Genomic DNA, 21879 nt, shown 5'->3' on the forward strand with positions numbered 1-21879 from the left:
CACTGATGTAAGCACAAAAGGTTGCCATGGGACTTGGCTTTTGAAATGTAAGATCAGGTGGTCACGCTGGTAACTTTAAATGTAGGCCTTGGTCTCGCATAAATGGTGATGTCAACTAGTGAGTTTGGGGGGGGGGTCATCACTGTGTAATTAAAACAGCAAGGGTTGCAGCACAAGGCAATAGCCATTTTTCACAGCCACAAACGGATAGGCCTACCTTTGCTGTACCAGTGCTTTGCAGGCCTGGTGGCCGAGGCCCACAGCCCCCATGGTTGTTTTCTCACTGGGGTCGGGGTGCTAATTATAACACCAAGTGTATCACTACCAGCACAAGACAATGTGACATCTTGAAGTACTTAGTACGCAAACTGATCCATGATACAAGACGGACATGTGTAGGCTAACTTTTCGGCATCTTGCACAGTAAATTATGTAGTGTTAATTCAACACTTATATGGGAATAAAATATAATCTGTTTAATGTGCACCCGAATGAATTAACACTGCACATTACAGTGTACTTTGATAGAAAACTAGTGTAATGATATGCTGTTGTATAACTAGGGGCTTAGCCTGTTATAGATAAAGAATACTCAGGAGGCGGTCATTCCACTGTACACAACATAAGCCATGCTGTTGAAATAAAGGGGCTGTTATTCACTGCAAAGTCCAGAAGAATCTATACTTTGAATTTGTAACAAAGCCACTGGAACTGAGAGGCCTAATATATTTCCTATATTTTCTATTAAGTTGTGTGTTATAATATGTGGCATAAGGGGCACACTTCATTGCTTACCTACAGTAGAGCTACACAAGTTAAAAATGACCAAACTGCACACGCAAGACAAAACTAATATGTTTTGTTACTGCCATTCATTCATATGTCGACTAAAAGTGGCATGTGACAAATTGACACAAAAAGATCTGAAACAATTGTACAGGACATCTTACATCTGATCTTAATACTTTTCACATTTCATTTTAATGTGTTTTAGTGACTATACACCAGTCAACAATTCCTTCATGTAACGAAAGTCAGCAGAATTCCATATAATGAAGTTTGAATCTGCTACAAACGGATTAACATGTCTCCATAATGCAACGCAGGAAGTTTTTTCCACGTTGCATATTTGCCAATTTTTCAATATCGATTTCAGACCTTGGAAAAACATCTATGACACATTAGAAACAGACATACAAACTCTGGTGTCACTGTTCGGACGAACAGGAAGAACTTTTTATTCACAAGACTGCAATGCGAGGTATATGCGTCTTAAAACTGTAGTGAAAAGAAAAGTGAAAACATGTCGATGTTGTCAAAAGTTGTCCAGACCAGAAAAAGTTTCTGTAACAATAGCTGGCAAAAACAGATGGGTACAAACGGAAAGAAAAACATCCAGTGGCCTCCGTTAGTAGAAGCAATATGTAAAAAAGGCACTCTGCTTTTCCATGTATAGAAAAATGGTATTCAACAATACCGGTAATTATGGCCATTTGAGAAACAGCTTTGGGCACTGGTATACTAGACAGGGAAGAGGATAACATGTCTTCAAAGTGGAATTTGACCAGACAAACTTAAAAATATACATAAAAAACAATGCAATAACTGTTATCACTGATCTACCAGTGTGCACATACAGACATTAAATATGACATCTGTGTGGAAACCTCTGTGGGTCTAGATGGCATTTGATGCCTTGTTTTATCCACACCATGATAGTTAATTATATTTAATACCACAAGAAAGCTTCAGTATTACCACACATGCACACACTTATACATGCTGTACCATGGCTGTCATTGCACATGGATACATACATTAACTCCCATATCTGAACTATCTTCTTGCATCGAAAGACTGTTTTGAAAAGGTTTTCCAAATGAAGTCAGTCCTTTTAGTTTGTGCTGGTTCCTCATATACTGTACATAGCTCAATTTAATCTTACTTTCATGTAACTTTTATTTGACAGGGATAGTGCACACCATACCATTGAACCAGATTATAGCCACAAGGCTAATTTTCATCTGTAGTCCCTGGACAGGAATTGATGACAAAAGATGATCAGAAGTATTAAAAATAACAAATAAAAACATGCCATGGGTGGGACTAGGTGCAGATAAAGTGCAGTGACAAGTACCAGTAGGCTACATAGTTAAAAAGATAGACTACAGTAATAGGAAACAAAGCAACACAAAATGACCCATGATATATGATAAAGTAAACACAAAAACAATGACTAGAAATGTCCACAGTGCTGCAACCATGTACAAAGTAATATGCAAGAAGGCAAGGAGAAGGCATGGGGGTCTGCTTCCAAAACAGACACAAGACCAAACTAATATCAGAAAGACTGGATACTCTTAGAATGTCTAATATGGAATTCTGAACAAGCCATGAACAGATTTACATTATGACCTGACATAACCTGAGGATCAACAGTTACCGTAGAAATACACCTACTGCGACAAGAGCGAGGCGAGCGACGGAAGTAATTGACATTGTATTGAGTCGCGCGACAAAAGCGATTCTGGACACTAGAGCGATTTGCGCGATGAGCGCGACAGTTTGAAGTTGAAATCCTTTTAACTTTCTATGACGCGGTTCGGCGACAAAACGCGACACGTCAGTGACCACAGCCAATGGGAATGCTTGAATGCTTTGCCTTCTGCCTGTACGGACATACTCTAGTCTCTTAAATCGCTCGTATCGCTTGCTGCTGCACTCTGTCGCTTGAATTGCATCGCGCCTGGTCTATTCGCGCGGTTAGAACAGTTTGGAGTTTATGTGGACCCTGGAGTTTATGACTTAAAGAGTTAAAAAAAAAAAAAAAAAAACAATAGACAATCGAAGGCACACAGTAGTAGACTAATATTTCTAATATATTGTATATATTTCTAATATTTTATACATCATGCTGCATATATTTATTTTATTTTAAAAAATGAAATAAAGTGGCATGTAAACACAGTGCCTAATATATTAAAACAGCTCGGGGGGGGGGTGTAGGTAATATCAAGAAGCTGGTTCAGTAGTTAACCAGGTTAAGTTAACCTTGAAGTAGTCGTAAATCATGAAGGAGAAGAGCCTGGACTCCTCATTTTCATCACTGAATGCCATCTGCAAGCCATTTATTAGCTACTCTCTGTAGGTCAACTCAGACAGGTTTATGGGTAACAATTTATATAATGTCTGCTTATAAAGCATTAATAACATATATATACAATAATAATTAGTAAATAATAAACACATATTTGTTAATGACTGGGAAATGTTATTTTTTATATTTATCAAACATTTACAAATCATGTGCAATAAATGAATAAAAATACTCTGTTCAAAGGTTTGTAAACTCTTGAACATATTATTTGTAGATTTGTATTATTATGGGCCTAAACTAAAGCATGAATAAAATATAGTTAATTATAAAAAAAAACATTAATTAATGTTTTGTTCATCATTAGTTAATTATTTACCAAGTCTGCCATTATTATGAAGGGTTACCGGTTAATCACTTAACCATCTTCTTTGTATACATCCCTGAACTTGATGATTCTCACAACAGTCACACAATGACAAAATTTCCCTTCTGCACAGGCAGAAAATGACAAAAATGAAATGCCTTTTACGAACAGGGCAAAAATATATGAAATGCGTTTTAAAAGGTGACCAGCTGCAAAAAATAACCAGTCTCTAATACCTGCTTCAAAAGATCAGCATTAAGGATTTCTATTTTTTAAATTCTTTTTTGTATTTTTAATATACTAGTGTGAGGAAAAGCTCCACACTCATACCTTACCCTTCATGTGTCCCTTTCTTTTACACACAAATGGCCATTTTTTTCTCTGATTTTTGAAAACTTTGGTTTCATACTTACATGTAAACAGACACTTCCGTGCACAGGCTTAACATATTCATGATAGCTCTTGACTATGTTAATGCACATTTGCCGATGGTTTGAAGATACAAGATACAAGATACAAGATATTTTATTTGTCATGTGTATATATATGAAACATATATATACAATGAAACGCTTCCCTGCTCTGGGAGTCCCAAAAAAAAGGTTAAAAAAGAATGTTAAAAAAGAAAAAAATATATTTAAAAAGTTGAAGAAATGGCAGGTTGGAGAAAGGGGTGATGTGATGAGTGGATTTCCTCCTATGTTGGTGATTTTGTATTCAACAGTCTGATACATTGAGGGAAGAAGCTGTCCCTGAGTCGGCTGGTGTGAGCACGTAAGCACCTGTATCTCCGGGCAGATGGTAGAAGGGTGAAGTGTGTGTAACTGGGGTGGTATGGATCAGCTATGATTCGTTTGGCCCTCCTCAGACACCGCTGGTTGTAAAGATCCTGGATGTTGGGTAGATCTGATTGGATTGTCCTTTGAGCAGATTTGATGACTCGTTGGAGGTCTCTCCTATCTTGGGCAGTGGTGTTACCATACCAGGCTGTGAAATTACCAGTTAAAATGCTTTCTATTGTACAGCGATAGAAGTTGGCCAGTATCCTACTCTCCATTCCATATCTGTGCAGCCGTCTCAGAAAAAACAGTCGCTGTCTAGCCGTCTTAGTGATGCAATTGATGTGATGAGACCAGCTGAGATCCTCCTTGATGTTGACTCCTAGGAATGTATAGCTCTTAACCCTCTCCACTGCAGTATCAGCGATGTAAATTGGCTGGTGTGGCTGGTGTTGTATCCTCCGGAAATCCACAATCAACTCCTTTGTTTTGCTGACATTCAGGAGTAGATTGTTATCCACACACCAGGTTGACAATGCCGCCACCTCAGCCCTGTAGGCCGACTCATCTCCATTTGTGATGCAGCCAATTATCGTAGTATCGTCAGCAAACTTAAAGATGGTATTGGAATTGTGGATGGCTGTGCAGTCATGTGTGAAAAGGGAATAGAGTAGGGGGCTGAGCACACATCCCTGGGGCGCACCGGTGCTGAGGCAGAGTGTGGAGGAGGTGAACTTGCCCAGTCGCACTGCTTTAGAATTAGAATTTAGAAAGTTTAGAATCCAGCTGCAGAGTGAGGGATTAAGGTTTAGAGATTGCAACTTTAACACTAGTTTGGATGGAATAATTGTGTTGAAGGCAGAGCTTTAGTCGATGAAGAGCAACCTCACATAGGTGTTACTGTGATCAAGATGAGTAAGAGTGGTGTTTAGTGCAAGGGCAATGGCGTCATCAGTTGATCTGTTTGACCTATAGGCGAACTGAAATGGGTCAAGTGCAGCAGGAATAGATGATGTGATATGCATCTTGATAAGCCTCTCAAAGCACTTCATGGCTACAGATGTAATAGCTACTGGTCGGTAATCATTCAGACAACTCAATGTAGATTTTTTTAGGGACTGGGATGATGGTAGTCCTCTTGAAGCATGCAGGGACAACAGACTGCTGTAGTGAGAGGTTAAAAATATCTGTAAAGACATCAGCTAATTCAGATGCGCAGGCTTTAAGCACACGACCTGGGATGTTGTCAGGTCCAGGAGCCTTGTGAACATTCACTTTCTTGAACGATGTGTAAACGTCTGTCACAGATAGCTGGATGGGGCAGCAGTCACTCTCTAGCAGAACTTCAGGCTTTATGTTGGATTCAAACCGGGCATAGAAGGAGTTCAGCTCCTCAGCAAGATTGGCAGAGCCTTGATCTGAACAGGTGTTTCTGTCTTTGTTGTCAGTGATTATCCTTAATCCCTTCCACATATCCCTGCTATCTGAGTCCCTGTAGTAATGTTCTACTTTTTCCCTGTACTGCCTCTTAGTCGACTTGATGATTTTCCTGAGCTCATACCTTGTACTTTTATATTCTGCAACATCACCAGACTGAAAGGCTGCTGACCGCAATCTTAAATGAAGTCATTTTGGAAAACGGGAAGAAAGAAAATGTCCGTAAACCGTGCGCTCCAGACAGTACAATTCAGGGGTACTTTCATGTGGAGTGGTGCAGGGATTTACGGTAAAGACGGCATCCATGTGTGTCAAGTTGGGGTTCAGGCACATGGACATGTTTAATATTTGGCAGGTGGTGGGGCGGCGTAATCGGGGTTGTAGGCAGGTTGGGCGTTGAGGTCCGCAGAGGCCGGGTAGGACTGCTGGCCCGGTGGGAAGGCGGCACCGCTGTAGTTGACAGGGTATCCTCCTGCTCCAGCTGCACACAACAAGAAGCCCCATCACAATTCAGTTCTACTATCGTTATTTCTACCTTCACAACACCGCTAATGCTATTGAAAGGAGTTGTAAGCAACTGGAGGTCTGTTGGAGATTGTGAAGCTGCTTTGGATTTTCCTTGGGCAAAGACACAATTTAATGCATTAATGTCGTACATATAAGATTTATTCCAGATTATTATTGTTCTACATTATTAACTAGTGGGACATGGGACATCCATCTACGAGCAAACTGGGGGAACTCGCTCTACTGCACAGCAACAAATCAGAGAAAAATGATTGTGCACCTGAAGACATTTTTTAAAACGTCGATATATATAAGCGGGGCTCTAAATTAACATCAACCAACTGGCCAAAATCTGGTAAAATTTCAATTTGGCTGGTAGAAAAGCCACTTTGACCCATTGGTGAGTGTGTGTTTTGACTAGTAAAATTAACATCAACTAGCCATTTTGGCTGGTGACGAAAAAGGTTAATTTAGAACACTGTATATAAAATAAGCTTTACTTCATAGGCGAGTACATTTAGGGTTTAACCCATAAAAAATTGATACAAAAGGTTTTTTCATGGATTCTATAACTATTGGACCTGCTATATGACATACTAAAAATCTAGTAAATTCTGACTTTGGGAAATTAGTTATTTTCAACATGGCTGCCATAGGCTTATTATAAGGGTCGAGAGGCAATCCAGATGAATAGGCCAAAAATGTTAGCTTGCCGATATCACCATGAAACTTTACCCAGTGATTACTCACATATTTTTGAGAAAAAAATGTATTGCAAGTTTTCTGAAATTTTATGTTTTAATATGGTAATAAATTAGACTATATCTAATTAAATACCGGTATGCACTAAATTTCAAAATGCAAAAACTCAAAATCTGAAAACGCCAGGCTAAAAATGATTCTTTTATTTTGTTTCTAGTGAGCCAAAAGATATCTTCAGAAGAGATTATGGACATCTCTTTTTGTTTTGTAGTAAACCTAAAAATCTTTCTGCAGATACGTCAGCTAGCATTTTTTTCCAAAACATGGTTATTTAATACCTCTCTTAGATTTAAATAATTTGTTTTATGTTTCTCAAGTTCTTCCGGACATTCTTTGAGTATGGTAATATCATTCTTAGCATGCATCATGGCAAGGTCCGCTGTCCTCAACTCATAGCCTCTCCACAGGCCCAAGGGTGTCCTAAGGGTTGGTGCTGGGGCTATATTTCCCATGTAAACCATGTCACTGGGTCATGTTATATGTTCTCACAGCTTCTCATATACTGTTAAACTGATGAAGCACAGTCATATCTGTAATTTGTGCCAGATGACTCCACGGTCTACGCACACATTTCTGCTGGCCTCTGAACTATCCACAAGTATGAAGGAATGCCACCTTCAGTTGAGCCTCGCTAAAACTGCACTGCACTGCCCAGCCAAAGATTCAGGCACCCATGATATCAAACTCAATATGAACTCTGCTACTGTTGCCATACAATAAGGCCACAAGAAACCTAGGTGTCATAATTCATTATTGATGACCATCTATCATTTTATGACCGAATAGCGTCTGTTTCCCAGTCATGTCGCTTCTCACTAACTGTACCTGACCTAAATGACTCAACTTCTGGTACTGTCCATCTGACCTCAACAACTGCAACTCCCTCCTGACTGGTCTCCCAGCTTGTGCAATAAGACCTTTGCAAATGTCACTGAATGTCACTCCTCTTGTTCATGCCCAAATTGAATACAAGGTCCTGGCCCTTGCTTACAAAGCTACCACAGGCCCCGCTCTGGCATACCTGAAAGCTATGCTAAAGCCCTATGTTCCTTCCAGGACATTGCCTTCCTCCAGTACCAACCGTTTCACCTTGCCCTCTACTTGCAAAAGTAGTGGCTCCTGTCTGTTCAGTTCAGCTGTTGAAAGACCCAAAACACCCAGTGACACCATGATTCATCACTGATGATGTGCCCTGACAAACAGTTCATGGGTATTACCATGGCAGTAGCGTCTTTATCCACCCTAACAGCACTACAACCAAACAGATCCTGAAAACAGGCTATTGTGTTAACTCATGCCAATAGTGCAAATAGCATGACATAGGGAAATTGAACAATACAAGGAAGTAAGTATCTGGCAATTTTTACAAATATGTATTGCTGACAAAAACATATCGAGGGCTTAGAGCCAGAGGGTAAGTGGCATTTTTGACAAAAATGAGTTACGCCCCTCTGGCTCTAAGCCCTCGATATGGACATACACAACATTTCTTGGTTACCAATATAAAAGAAATAGCTCTTTTGAAGTTAGCTAATAATGTAATTATCATGTAATAACCTTTATTTTAAAAACTTCCATCTTGAAAATGACACTTTTCCAATTAGATTTTCCTAGATTTTTAGTATGTTAGTAAGGAGACCTTGATGTATTGAAATCAGTTGAAAAACCTTATGTATCAATTTTTTGGGGGTTGGGTGGGTTTTGGCCATAGATGTACTCGACTATCAGCTAAATAGCAAATTAAACTCAACATCTTCATGTTATGGCGTGAAGTTTGGTCAACGTGAATGTACGGTAGAAATAATCATTACTTGAGCTCTCAGCTTGTTTCAAAACACCTCGCAAAAGTAAGTTAAATCGCAGCGGTTGCTATGGTTGTAGAACTCCCACTTCAACTGCCTGGAACGTTTTGAGATGGCAGCTGGAATCAATCAGGTAGGAGAAGTCCCATGTCCTGCTTCATCTCACTGGATTGGAACATTGCTTGCATAAGGCCACTTACCAACATCCTGATAGGAAGGGGGGGCCCCAAACGCCATGTTGGGTGGTCCCTGCGGTGCTGCACTGGCCATTGGCTGACCTCCATACGGTGCAGGGGTTCCGTAGCCTGGCTGCTGGTTGCTAGGGTAATAGCCTGGCTGCTGCTGGTTGCCAGGGTTATAGGCTTGCTGCTGCTGGTTAACAGGATAGTAGCCTGGATGCTGCTGGGTAGGGGCGGGGTTCTGCAGGTACTGGGTGTTGACCACTGTCGTGTGAGTGGTGGCAGCCACCACCGCTGAACAAGAAGAATAAAGAGAGCAGGCATGAAAAATGATACAATGCATATAGTTTTGTGTTGCATATTTATCTTTATGTCAAGGTGTGAACAGGATATGATGGTTCCATACCTATTGGGTGTTTCGTGTCTTTAACAACATTGTCTAACCAGTCTAGAGACTTCCACATTATGCATCTAGTACAGAAGTTACTCTTTAATGAATTTGTCCAATCCAGACCCTGTATGACTGAAATTAGTATGATGGTTATAAGTCCAGGCTAGTATAACATTGCCTTGAAATTAAAAGTATGCTTGACTGTTCTTCTTGGTCTTTAGACTTTGTGCCTTTGTGCAGGAAATGAATGGCAGTGGGAAAGATGGAGAAGCATGATGACGCAGGCCAGATTCGAACCTGGGTCTCCATGCACAATTTGTCCATACATGGTAGGGGATGCATTAGCACAGTGTACCACAACACCCCCTCAGCTGTTCGTTTTGACAAGGTCATGCATCCCGGCTGTAAGATAAATCTAGCAATATCTGTTTTTTCCCCACTCTGTAATTGAAACGGGTAATGGTTTTCATGCAGTTGGACTGGACTCACGTCTGGGCTTGCGGCACATTTGATAGCAGCAGCAGCAGGGGCACACACAGCAAATGATGACCAGTAAGATGAAGATGACAACTGGTATGATGGTACCAACAATCACAATCATCCTTGAAGGTACAAACAGGGAAAATAATTTACATAGATCAAACATCTTTCATATCCACCATTTCATATGATTCATGACACTGAAGGTTTCAGCCTATGCAATAAAGTACTTTAAAGGTGCACTGTGTAGGATGGTGGCCAGAGTAGATATTGCAACTATGCTGCTCATTGCAACTGTGGTGCCTATTCCCAGATTTGGTCTTTACTAAGTAATAAACTAATATTCACAAGTGTGACCAAAGTAGAGCAAGTTTTGCAGCTACAAAGGCCTATTTCTGGACATTCAAAATAGAGAAGGAAAATACATGGAAAAGATACAGAGTAATTTCCACAGTCATAATGAAAACTTACAATTACATGGTGGTGGTACATGTAAATATTCATGAAAAAGGTGACATTTGTAAAGCATGAATTCTAGAAATAAACTACTTATACATACTGCACCTTTAAGGCTGTCGAAACAGTGTTATATAGTATATAGTATACAGTAGTGTAGTACAGTAATACAGTGTATTTGTCCAGCCTCAACACGCTTTCCCTTCCCATTAAATGTATTTACCTACCTGCCAGAGGCGAAATGTTCATCAACACACTGCCTTTGTTCATATTTAGTCAACTCCATTGCAGCAACTCCACAGCAGATTCGGATGTTGCAGGTACCACAGCAATGCTTATCATAGCAATATTGCTTACTATGATACCCGCCCAATGCATTGTACGCCTCACAATCATCACCTGTAAAATTAAGGAACAGAAGTACAAGAAATCATTATTTCTAAGCGCTCAAGCAGCATTGACAAAAGGTGGGTAATGCTCACAAATATTTGGTCCAGAACGGACATACTTTCCCATATTATACGGAGGTGCTCATCATTTTGGTATCCATTCAGTATTCTGGTAATGATTTCAACATCTTGGGTCTATACTACAAAGTTAAGAGGTAAATCATCTAATAGAAGAGCCTGCAGTCCTCCATACTCAGAGAGTGCAGACCTCTGCCAAGGAAGCTGTTTGATAGAACTAGCGATGCACCTATGTGAACATTTTGACCGATACCGATATCCGGGGTCAGCCCAATGTTCCCACGGCCCATTGGTCCCACAGCCCATTGGTCCCACATTGCTAAGACTTTTGCGTTTTTTCAAAATTAGGCCCAATGGTCCCACAGCCCGTTGGTCCCACAGCCCATTGGTCCCACATCACTAAGATTTTTTAATTTAATTTTAGGTCCGTTGGTCCCACAGTCCATTGGTCCCACATCACAAACAGTTCAATGGGCTGTGGGACCAAGGGACCCACTAGTTTGACGCCCTCTCTGTACTTCACATGGTAATCAAACATTTCAAACAAGCGATTTAAGGTTAGTGTTAGGGTTAGGGTTAAGGTTAGGGTTAGGGTTAGGTTTAAGGTTAGGGTTAGGTTTAGGGTCGTATGACGTAAGCGGTAAGTACCAAAAGGGCGTCGAACTAGTGAGTCCCGTGGGACCAATGGGCCTAAAAATTCAAATACAAAAGCAATGTGGGAACAATGGACTGTGGGACCAATGGGCTGTGGGACCAATGGGCCTAAATAATGAAAAAAAGTCTTAGTGACGTGGGACCAATGGGCTGTGGGACCAATGGGTTGTGGGACCAATGGGCTGTGGGACCAGTGGGCCGTGGGACCAATGGGCTGTGGGACCAATGGGGCGTGGGAACATAGGTACGCTCCCCGATATCCGACATTGATATTGCGGTTTTGGCCAATAACCGATGTTAACCGATAAAAATGTTTTTTTAATTTATTTTTTAGAGAAAGATAACAACATTTCATGCCTTTATTTGATAGGACAGTCTGAGATGGTGACAGGAAGTGAGTGGGACAGAGAGACGGGGTGGGATCGGGAAATGACCCCGGCCGGACTCGAACCGGGGTCCCCGTGGGCATGCATGCCCAAATGTGGGGGATTAGGGGGATTAGCGCACTGCGGCACAACGCCCCCGAGATAATAACATTTAATACAGACTGACAATGATGCAAACTGAATTTTTGAATGTCCTCTTTTATTTGCAAAAACACTTTTGAACTCTTTTTAAGAAGACAAACAATGAAAGTCATGGTCAAGTCCAATCTTTTGAAATGTTAAAAAACATATCAGAACCAATAATATTAAGAACCATAACATATTAAAAAACATCGGCGTTAATATCGGCCCACTTTTACCGATACCGATGTTGAGGCCGATACATCATGCATTCCTAGATAGAACATTTGACTATGTTACACCCTATGTTTATCGTGCTAATTCACAAGTGCTACAGTTAGGGCTGGGTAATTCTCCCTCACAAAAAACTTTTCCCATCGGTTTTTCCATTTAGAAAAAATGAATTCACGATTCAAATTGATACAAACTCCTCCCAATGAAATTGCTTATCATTGCCCATACTTCACACGATGCGAGACTCATGATTGACCTCCGATTGGGCAAGAAACCTGCCCGATTCCAAAAAAGTTGTGCGAGTGAAAATCGGGCCAAACGTTGCGCACAGTGTAAGCCTACCATTAGATGCAGCTGCTCTGCCATGAAAACCCATTCCATGAAGCTCTCTCATGGCATCTAGGGCTGTAACGATATTGTATCGAACTGAGAAATCGATACTCAGGCCCACGAGCCTGAAGGCGAGAAGGCAGAATCGCGGCATGTCCTTTCAAATCTTACACTTTAGTTCAGAAAACAGCTACATCATAGCCATTAGCAGTGTTGGGTAAGTTACTTTTTTAAGTAATTAGTTAACTTTTAATTGTAATTGAACAACTTTACTAATTACTACATTTAAAAAGTAACTCGTTACTTATTACTTTACTTTACCTTTCGCGGGAAAAGGGATTTTAACCAGTGTAGTGGCACAACTCAATACACCTGCTTCCCCAGGTTGTTGTAGGCCGGCTGTGTAAATGGCCTAATATTTTAATATGAGCAAACTGTACCTCTATAGAATCCCTCATATAGGGCCTATTGTCATTCTCACATCTGAAATGCATTTCATGATTGCCCTGTAGTCCAATTTATAACAGTGTCAATACATTTGAATCTAGTCTAACATTACGCCATAGAATAGAATATAATAAAATAGAATAGAATAGAATATAATAGAATAGAATAAAGTAGAATAGACATTTATTGTCATTTCAGCATGAAAATTCCCTTTGGTCTCACTGAATAAAAACAGAATGAGTAGGGTGAGGTGGCCGTACCAGAACAGAAATGTTGTATTCCTCTCCTCGATTTTGCAGCTTAGCTACTCCAAATCCTTTCAGTTTCCTGATTAAAAACGACATTGGATTGTATTTATCAACATTATTATTAAGGATTCATTCTACGGAATGCAGAATCTGTTCGTGCTGGCAGACGGTGTGATCAGGCACATTTGAATAGCCTGAAGAACGTGGCCTCAACGCACAATAGTGTTGCTTGCGCTATTGTTCTCACGTTATTCCCAATTAGTCTAGCCTACTTGATTCGCGCTGGCCGCTGCTGCAACAACAACAACACGGGATGGATATTTGAGGAAGATAAGAGGACTGGGAGGAGGATTTGTGAACAGCTGAGGAGGATAGCAGAGGAGGTGGACTTTGCAAGGTGAACGAGAGACGGACAGGGAGCTGTGCAGTTCGTGAGTTGTGGTGCTCATGCAACAAGTGCTGTCTGTGTCATATATTGGCTTCCCTAACACTGGATTTAAGTGACTTTTTTTAATAGGCCGCCTACTTCAATAATGCCGTCTCTACAACATCCTGATCTCGTGTCCATCTTCAAGATTCTCACATCTAGTCACCGTGCCTCTTCCATAGAACTGAACTATCATCTGTCATCTCACANCATCTGACACACACACACACACACACACACACACACACACGCACATACACACACGCACACACACACACACACACACACACACACACAAGCCTTCAATCAAAGACAAATGTCTAATATGGCAACATATTCGACAATAAAGCTTTTGAATCTCAATAAAGCTTTTGAATCTGAACCAAGATACGCATTGCCAAATCGACCTAATTTTTCACAGAATGTGGTTCCTAAACCAGAATTAGGATTGAGGAAGAACAGATGTGCGGAATGTATCGGCATCACCAAAGATGGATGGACATCTTGTGCCACGGACAGCTACCTAATACTACCACACTACCTTACAGGACTTTGGCAAACCCTGTACTTCAGACACGACTGGTGTACGAGAGCTACACAAGTGATCATCTGGCAGAAAGTCTGGCCAGGCCAGGCATTCCCATTCCAGTGACGACTGACAATGCAAGGAATATCGCAAATGATGTTGAGGTGGTCGTATTTCCCCCCGTATATCAGATGCTTTTTCCACACAGTAAATCTAGTTGCGCAGAGAGTAATGGCAGTGAACCAGGTGTCCCGACTGCTTGGTAGAGTCAGGGAAGTTGTCACTTTCTTTCATAAGAGTACTGCTGTGTTGAATGACAAACAGAAAATGTTTCAGTTGCCATTGCACACACTTGTGCCACAGGTTACCACAAGGTGGAACTCCAGCCATGACATGCTGGAACGGTACCTTGAGCAACAAGCTGCTGTTCACCGCATTCACAGATGGAAGCCTAAAAAAAATCTGACATTTGCTGTGTCTCAGATGGTGCACTTGTGCACTTCGGGCACTGTGCTTGAGTGCTCAATTAAAGTGAAAGTGAAAGTGAAAGCCCATTGGGAAACTCCAACTCCCATTGTCATTGTGACACAGCACTCCACAGCACACAAGTGAACACTGCACACTGCACACAACAAAATTGCATTTATGCCTCACCCGTGCAAGGGGGCAGCCCTCAGTGGCGCCCCATGGGGAGCAGTGCGGTGGGACGGTAACATGCTCAGGGTACCTCAGTCATGGAGGAGGATGGGGGAGAGCACTGGTTGATTACTCCCCCCACCAACCTGGCGGGTCGGGAGTCGAACCGGCAACCTCTGGGATGCAAGTCTGACGCCCTATACGCTCACCCATGACTGCCACACATGAATTAATACGCCATACCCATACTGAAACATGAACACTGAAGTGCACAAGAGCTACCCTGGTTCTCAGACCTCGATGAGTGTGTGTGTAGCTCTGGAGCCCCCTGGTGGAGCTACCTACACACACGGATGTCTGGAACACGTCAGGAATCCTCCACATCTTGAGCCGAGCCCTATCTCACGCCTTTCGTAAAGTCTTCACGAAAATAAAATATTAATTTTCGTGGTGCATTCACGTTATTGCCCGCCTTTCGTAAAGTCTTCACGTTTGAAATGTTTGATTACCATTTGACGGTAGGCTACCGAAAGGGCACCAAACTAGTGGGTCGCTAGGCAACAGTCGGGTAATTCAAGTGAATAGGCAGCGTGAAAATTAATCTATTATTTTCGTGAAGACTTTACGAAAGGCGGGCAATAACGTGAATGCACCACGAAGTTTAAATTTTTTTTCGTGAATACTTCACGAAATGAGTGAGATACGGTTGTCGAACCAGAAAATAGACAAAGCATTTATTGCTTCAACATTAATGGCAGGTTGCATTGAGGAGTCACAGGACAGATAATGGACTACACCGGCGTTTAACAGAAAACGTTTTAGAAGGAATTTGTTGGTGGTGAGGACGGCAGAATGGTAGATAAAGCCATGCCTTCTAAAGGCAAAGCCAATGCGTGCTCTCCCAGACCTAGTAGTGGAGCTCATTAAGCTCCGCGGAACTACACAGGTCGGGTGAGAGCCAGGCAAACACAAGTGCACCATTTGAGATGCAGAAATTGTCACACTTTCTGGTGCAGACGTGAAGCTGGCAGAGGATGTGGTTCAGGTGCTCAAACCACTGAAGACAGTCACTCACTACCTTGATGAGCTCTGAACAGACACCCACCCCCACACCATCAATGATTCTACCACTGAAGGACAGGATTATGATGGCAAAGAAGCACACTGGCTCTGACTCTGCAATGGTGACAGAAATAAAGACGGCCATTACAATGGACCGCTACTCACAGACAGATGAGGCCCTGACTAACTTCCTCCATGTGTATGTATGTATGTATGTATGTATGTATGTGTGTGTGTGTGTGTGTGTGTGTGTGTGTGTGTGTGTGTGTGTGTGTGTGTGTGTGTGTGTGTGTGTGTTTGTGTGTGTGTATGTATGTATGTAATGTATATAATGTATGTATCTATGTATGTATGTATGTATGTATTTATTTAACTTTTAATATATATAATTGCGTACATTAATGCCAACGTATGCCTATTTGCCTAATTATCAAATCAGCATGATACATATATTAAAAGGAAAGTGCTGTGAAGTTTTCTTACATTATTGGATGGTTTCATAATTACTTTTTAAAATCTAAGACAATAATTTTGTTTTTCAATTGTTTTTGTTTTAGGCCCAGACTGTCAGAGGGGATAGAGTGAAGGGCTCCACCATTAATGCTTGTGTAAGCCGACATATTACTGCGCAGTCTGTCTCCCTGATTGGCCTACGTTATACTCACCCCCCTAAACCTCACTCCCATGCGGGTCACGGCACCAGTGTTACTCGACGTATTACTGAGCAGTCCGGCACCTCAGGGCCGCAAACTCGCCACCACGTCAATGAGTCACAGCATGATACCGCTGGACTAAAGGACCCAAATTAGGTGTTACAGCCTTAGTGGCATCCTATGACAGTTCCACGCTGAAATTCAGAGTTCCATTCCAAACAAACGTATTTAATAACAGTCTGCATGCCTAGGTGCTTCATTTTATACACATTTGGCAAGGCCAAGTAGGCTACAGACGACACCTTATTCTGATCATTTGGATGGGCGAGTGAATACTCTTTGTAGTGTATTTATGAACCTTACTGAGTAGCCTATGCTTCAGGCCCAGTTGACCCCTTACAGTGTATGATGAAAACACCTCAAACTGTTTCTCATATGGGCATGATGTCATGAAGAGAACGTTTATGTCATATAAGAGCAGGGACGTGCACAGGAATCTCAAAGGGCAGTTGCTCTAACCTGAAGAAAGGGCACCCCCCCCCCCAAAAAAAACAAAAACAAACAGAAAAAAACCCATCAACAATGAGCGGCCTTCAGAATTTTTAGGAAACTGCACCATGGGTATTATTATTTTTAGTAGTAGTAGTAGAAGTAGTATATTATTGTCATAATTATTAATATTATTTTATTGTATAGTATCTTGAATATGCATACCATATGATATAACATGCTAGTTTTTAAACATGTAGGCCTACCTATTAATCATATCAGAGATGATCAGCCTTATGCCCACCTGCCCTAAATGTCTCCTGATCCACATTTCCTCATGTGTGGTATGTTGCTGTCCCTAAATTAAATGAAATTGTGAGAAAAAGCCTTGATAGTTTTTAAACCTGTATCAGTCACAGAGATGATCAGTCTTATGCCTACCTGCCCTATGTGCAGAGGTCTGTGGCTCTTAGTCATCCTCATCTTAAATTAAATGAAATGATGAGTAAATTAATAGGCTAAATATGAGGATGCTTAATCAATTAACCCACTGTCATCTTTATAATCCTTGTAGCAGCCAAAGTAGACTTTAAGTTATAATAAATAGAAATAGTTTAAAATGGTTAAAAAGATCATTTAATTTGAATTTGAAATTTCATTAATAGGCATATTCCATGATTAAAATGATGAATATTATATAGGAAAGCTAAAACAATAAGAATTCACAGGTTTAGGTCATTTGTTGGGTCTTTTGTAGCCTATATTAAAAATGTGTACTGTCGCTTTAAGAATTGACGAGCCGGCTTTCATTTCAGATCGCAAAGAACCGTGGCGTGGGAGCGACCAGTTCTTATCTGTTGCTTTGAAGCTCCGAGCTTCTCGCAGACTTTATAACCTTTTATTTTCATTACAGATATTTTAGTTAGTTCATGCACATTTTGTAGGCCTATGTCTTGAGAAGAACAGTAAACATCAGTTATCATGTGGAGTGGATTTATTTCAATTACATGGACATTGACAGTGGAAACAGTAACTTTGGGTCGGAGAATATTAGCGTAAGAAGTAGCACTTTCCTAGCGGTCTCACCAAGATCAAACCTCTACAATCCTGAAAAAGATTCTCTGCCTCACCTGCACCTGTTCATTTTTTTCGCAGCCAACTCTGCAGAGATGTGCTTCCTTTAGCTAGCCTACCCCCTTAAGTTCTCTCTTGCTTGATAAAACGACATGTCATCTGCATGTTTCTTAGTTGTGTTAGCCTTCCACAAAACAACCTGAGCCATGTAAAACGTTGACTGCAAGCTAGCTGACTGTCGTTTTCCCCCAATATCTGAACGTGGCACACCGGCTGTCAGATTATTTAGAATCACTAAACGTCCTAAACTCGAGATCGACTTTAATTGTGATCATGTAGTTTAATACTGTGTAGTCTGCTATGTTTCCAGCTCACCTCAGGCCGTCAGGGCAGTCGCTCTACTCCCACATCTTCGACATATTTTGCGTCTCTGCCCTGGTCGGATGCATGGTTGCTCCCCCCTCCCTCCCATGTAGAGCTGCGCGTGCCCCCGCAACGCGCATGCTGCCCCTACCTTTGCCTATCTCTCGAGGTGCAGGTGAATCTGAATTTGAAAACTTTAACTTAATTTAGGAAGCTTCAATCAAAAATACGAATTGCAAAGCAAATCAGTTGAAACATGAAATCTTAGCCTATTTTTCCGAGGCATATCTACAGCTGGCTGTCGGGTTTTTTTGCTACCTAAACGTGGCGCTGGCTGGCTGTCAGATGTATGATAACTAAAAGTTCTAAACTCAACATTGTATTAGAGAGGTTGATTGTGAGCATATTTTGTACCCTAATATGTAGACTGTGTGTAGGGCTCTAGCCGACACCCAGGCATCAAAATCTTCCGTGTCTCTTATAGGCGCTCAAGCGCCTGTCGCGTGCCATTCTCCCTCCCCACCGGAGTAGTTGCGTAGCTACCTCACATCGCTCGTGCCCATTCTCGACGGGTCTGATGAATTTGTATGACTGACTTAAGTCTTTATTGTACAAAACTTCAATCAAAATTATGAATTATAAAGAAATCAAATGATATTGAAATATGAAATTATAATTGCCATATTATTTTCCCCTCCCTTGGAAGGGCAATATCAGCCAATGTGGGCAAAAGGGCCATTGCCCGGGCACCGTGGGCAACTATGCTGTGCACGTGCCTGTATAAGAATGTTGTTCGTGCGCACTGGAAATGTGTCAGGTGCGCACGAGAAAGTTTAAGGTGCGCACAAGAAATCCTTCAGGGATTTTAGTCGCACACATGTCAGGGTTCCGTGGGTACATGGGTGGACTGCTACATAAACTGAAACACGTGGGAATTAGTAGCCTATCCACAGATGTGAAGCATTCGACCTACAACAACCTGTTCTCTGTTCCATGTCGTGACTTGTAGGCTACTGCCACGTCCGATCGCAGCTGTACCACCCTATGATACCCTCTTCCAACATCAGTCGCACTTCGGGTCTGCACTTCTTCATAGTTATGGAAATCTTCACAGGTTATATAGCCTACACACTATGTTGTTAACATTATTGTCATTGCCTACTAGTGGTGCTATGGCTAGACACCCCTTGTTATTTGAAAAGTTCAAACGGACAATGAAAGGTGCTTTCCGCGTTGAATCCAAACACACACAAACACATAGACAAAACGTCACTATGTATTAAAGGCCTTCAGCGGTCTGTGGTAGCCTTGTCTGATGTAGCCCACGGAGAGAAAGAGAGTAAATTAGCCTATTGGTCTAGCTCTACCCCAATTCGCGGAAGTAGCCGAAAATGCGACGAGCAAATCAAATTACGCATCACCGGACAACAATTTCAAATGGACAGATGAAAATGTATGAATACTAGATTTATGTAAATCTTACCGGCTGAAATTGATTGGAAAGTCCCCAAAAGCACCAGAGCGTAGACCACCAAAGCCATGCCTCGAGGTCGTGCTGTCTTATGACTTTGATTTGCAAATGAAGATGACGTTTTTTGTGTTGCAACTAGTGAAGATCACAGTCACACGCTCGTGGCTATGCCCCAAGGCGCATCTCTTGACAGGAGCACCGAGAGTACAGCCTGGGCCCGCCCGTTATCGGAGTCTGAGTGACAAGCCTGAGTGACAACAAGTAGGAAAACACTCTGCTGTAGGCTACTCTTGCATTCTAATCTCTTCGCCCCGCTATTTTCTTTCTCTCTCTTTTTTTACAGGTTGCTGTTGTCTGGTGTCTGAAGGGGGCGTTTCGTTTTCATCAAAACGAAAGTAGACAAATGCGGAACAACTGTAGTTCCACCACAGATTCTTTTTCTAGGAAGGGCTGTGGTTCCTTCCACATGTGGTGCGCACCGCTCCTCATCCCGGAAGAGTGAGACTTGGGAACCCTGATTTGGTAGGCCGACTCCACTGCAATATGTGAAATCCCACTTCGGAAATCTCAACTCCTCTCCCATTGTCATTTTGTGACACAGCACTCCACAGCACAATGCACACAACGAAACTGCATTAATGCCGCCCTCACCCATGCAAGGGGGCAGCCCCCAATAGCGCCCCAAGGGAGCCTGTGGGGGAGTACCTTTCTCAGGATACCTCAGTCATGGAGAAGGATAGGGGAGAGCTGGTTAATAACCCCCCACCAACCTTCCAGGTTGGGACTCGAACCGGCAACCTCTGGGCTACAAGTCTGACGTCCAACCCAGGGGTCAAACATAGCAAAGCCGAATGGAACGGACGCGAGACTAAGACCTCTGACCGCCCATGTAGACCCTGCTTTTCACACACACACGCACACACCTTTCTCGGCAAGCAAGCAAGAATTGTAGAAGTTGCTTGTGACTGAAACTGGCAGGTAACTGACATGTAAGCACAAGGTTGCCAGGGACTTGGCTTTTGAAATGTAAGATCAGGTGGTCACTCCATAACTTTAAATGTAGGCCTTGGTCTCGCATAAATGGTGATGTCAACTAGTGAGTTTGGGGGGGGTCATCACTGTGTAATTAAAACAGCAAGGGTTGCAGCACAAGGCAATAGCCATTTTTCACAGCCACAAACGGATAGGCCTACCTTTGCTGTACCAGTGCTTTGCAGGCCTGGTGGCCCAGGCCCACAGCCCCCATAGTTGTTTTCTCCCTGGAGTTGGGGTGCTAATTATAACAGCAAGGGTATCACTACCAGCACAAGACAATGTGACATCTTGAAGTACTTAGTACGCAAACTGATCCATGATACAAGACGGACATGTGTAGGCTAACTTTTCGGCATCTTGCACAGTAAATTATGTAGTGTTAATTCAACACTTATATGGGAATAAAATATAATCTGTTTAATGTGCACCCGAATGAATTAACACTGCACATTACAGTGTACTTTGATAGAAAACTAGTGTAATGATATGCTGTTGTATAACTAGGGGCTTAGCCTGTTATAGATAAAGAATACTCAGGAGGCGGTCATTCCACTGTACACAACATAAGCCATGCTGTTGAAATAAAGGGGCTGTTATTCACTGCAAAGTCCAGAAGAATCTATACTTTGAATTTGTAACAAAGCCACTGGAACTGAGAGGCCTAATATATTTCCTATATTTTCTATTAAGTTGTGTGTTATAATATGTGGCATAAGGGGCACACTTCATTGCTTACCTACAGTAGAGCTACACAAGTTAAAAATGACCAAACTGCACACGCAAGACAAAACTAATATGTTTTGTTACTGCCATTCATTCATATGTCGACTAAAAGTGGCATGTGACAAATTGACACAAAAAGATCTGAAACAATTGTACAGGAAATCTTACATCTGATCTTACAGTTTTTCTCGATTGCCTACACACAATTTTCGGAATCGGTCCTCGAATTCTCAAAACTCTATACACAAATCTCCAAACCTCACACACAACAGGCCAAACT

The 21879-nt window shown here is 41.8% G+C and overlaps 1 protein-coding gene across 1 annotated transcript; it reads right to left on the reverse strand.

Annotated features, from left to right (window-relative positions):
- Positions 1 to 1201: 1201 nt before the first annotated feature.
- Positions 1202 to 20352, reverse strand: LOC134462840 (protein shisa-5-like). The gene is made up of 5 exons (XM_063216064.1): positions 19854 to 20352; positions 10482 to 10653; positions 9808 to 9920; positions 8949 to 9221; positions 1202 to 6158 (listed from the first exon to the last, which is right to left on the reverse strand). Exons 1-5 carry the CDS (start codon positions 19909 to 19911, stop codon positions 6019 to 6021), a joined length of 756 nt encoding a protein of 251 aa, XP_063072134.1. The 5' UTR covers positions 19912 to 20352; the 3' UTR covers positions 1202 to 6018.
- Between the last annotated feature and the right edge of the window lie 1527 nt (positions 20353 to 21879).

This window comes from Engraulis encrasicolus, chromosome 14 (assembly GCF_034702125.1).
Source record: "Engraulis encrasicolus isolate BLACKSEA-1 chromosome 14, IST_EnEncr_1.0, whole genome shotgun sequence".
NCBI lineage: Eukaryota > Metazoa > Chordata > Actinopteri > Clupeiformes > Engraulidae > Engraulis > Engraulis encrasicolus.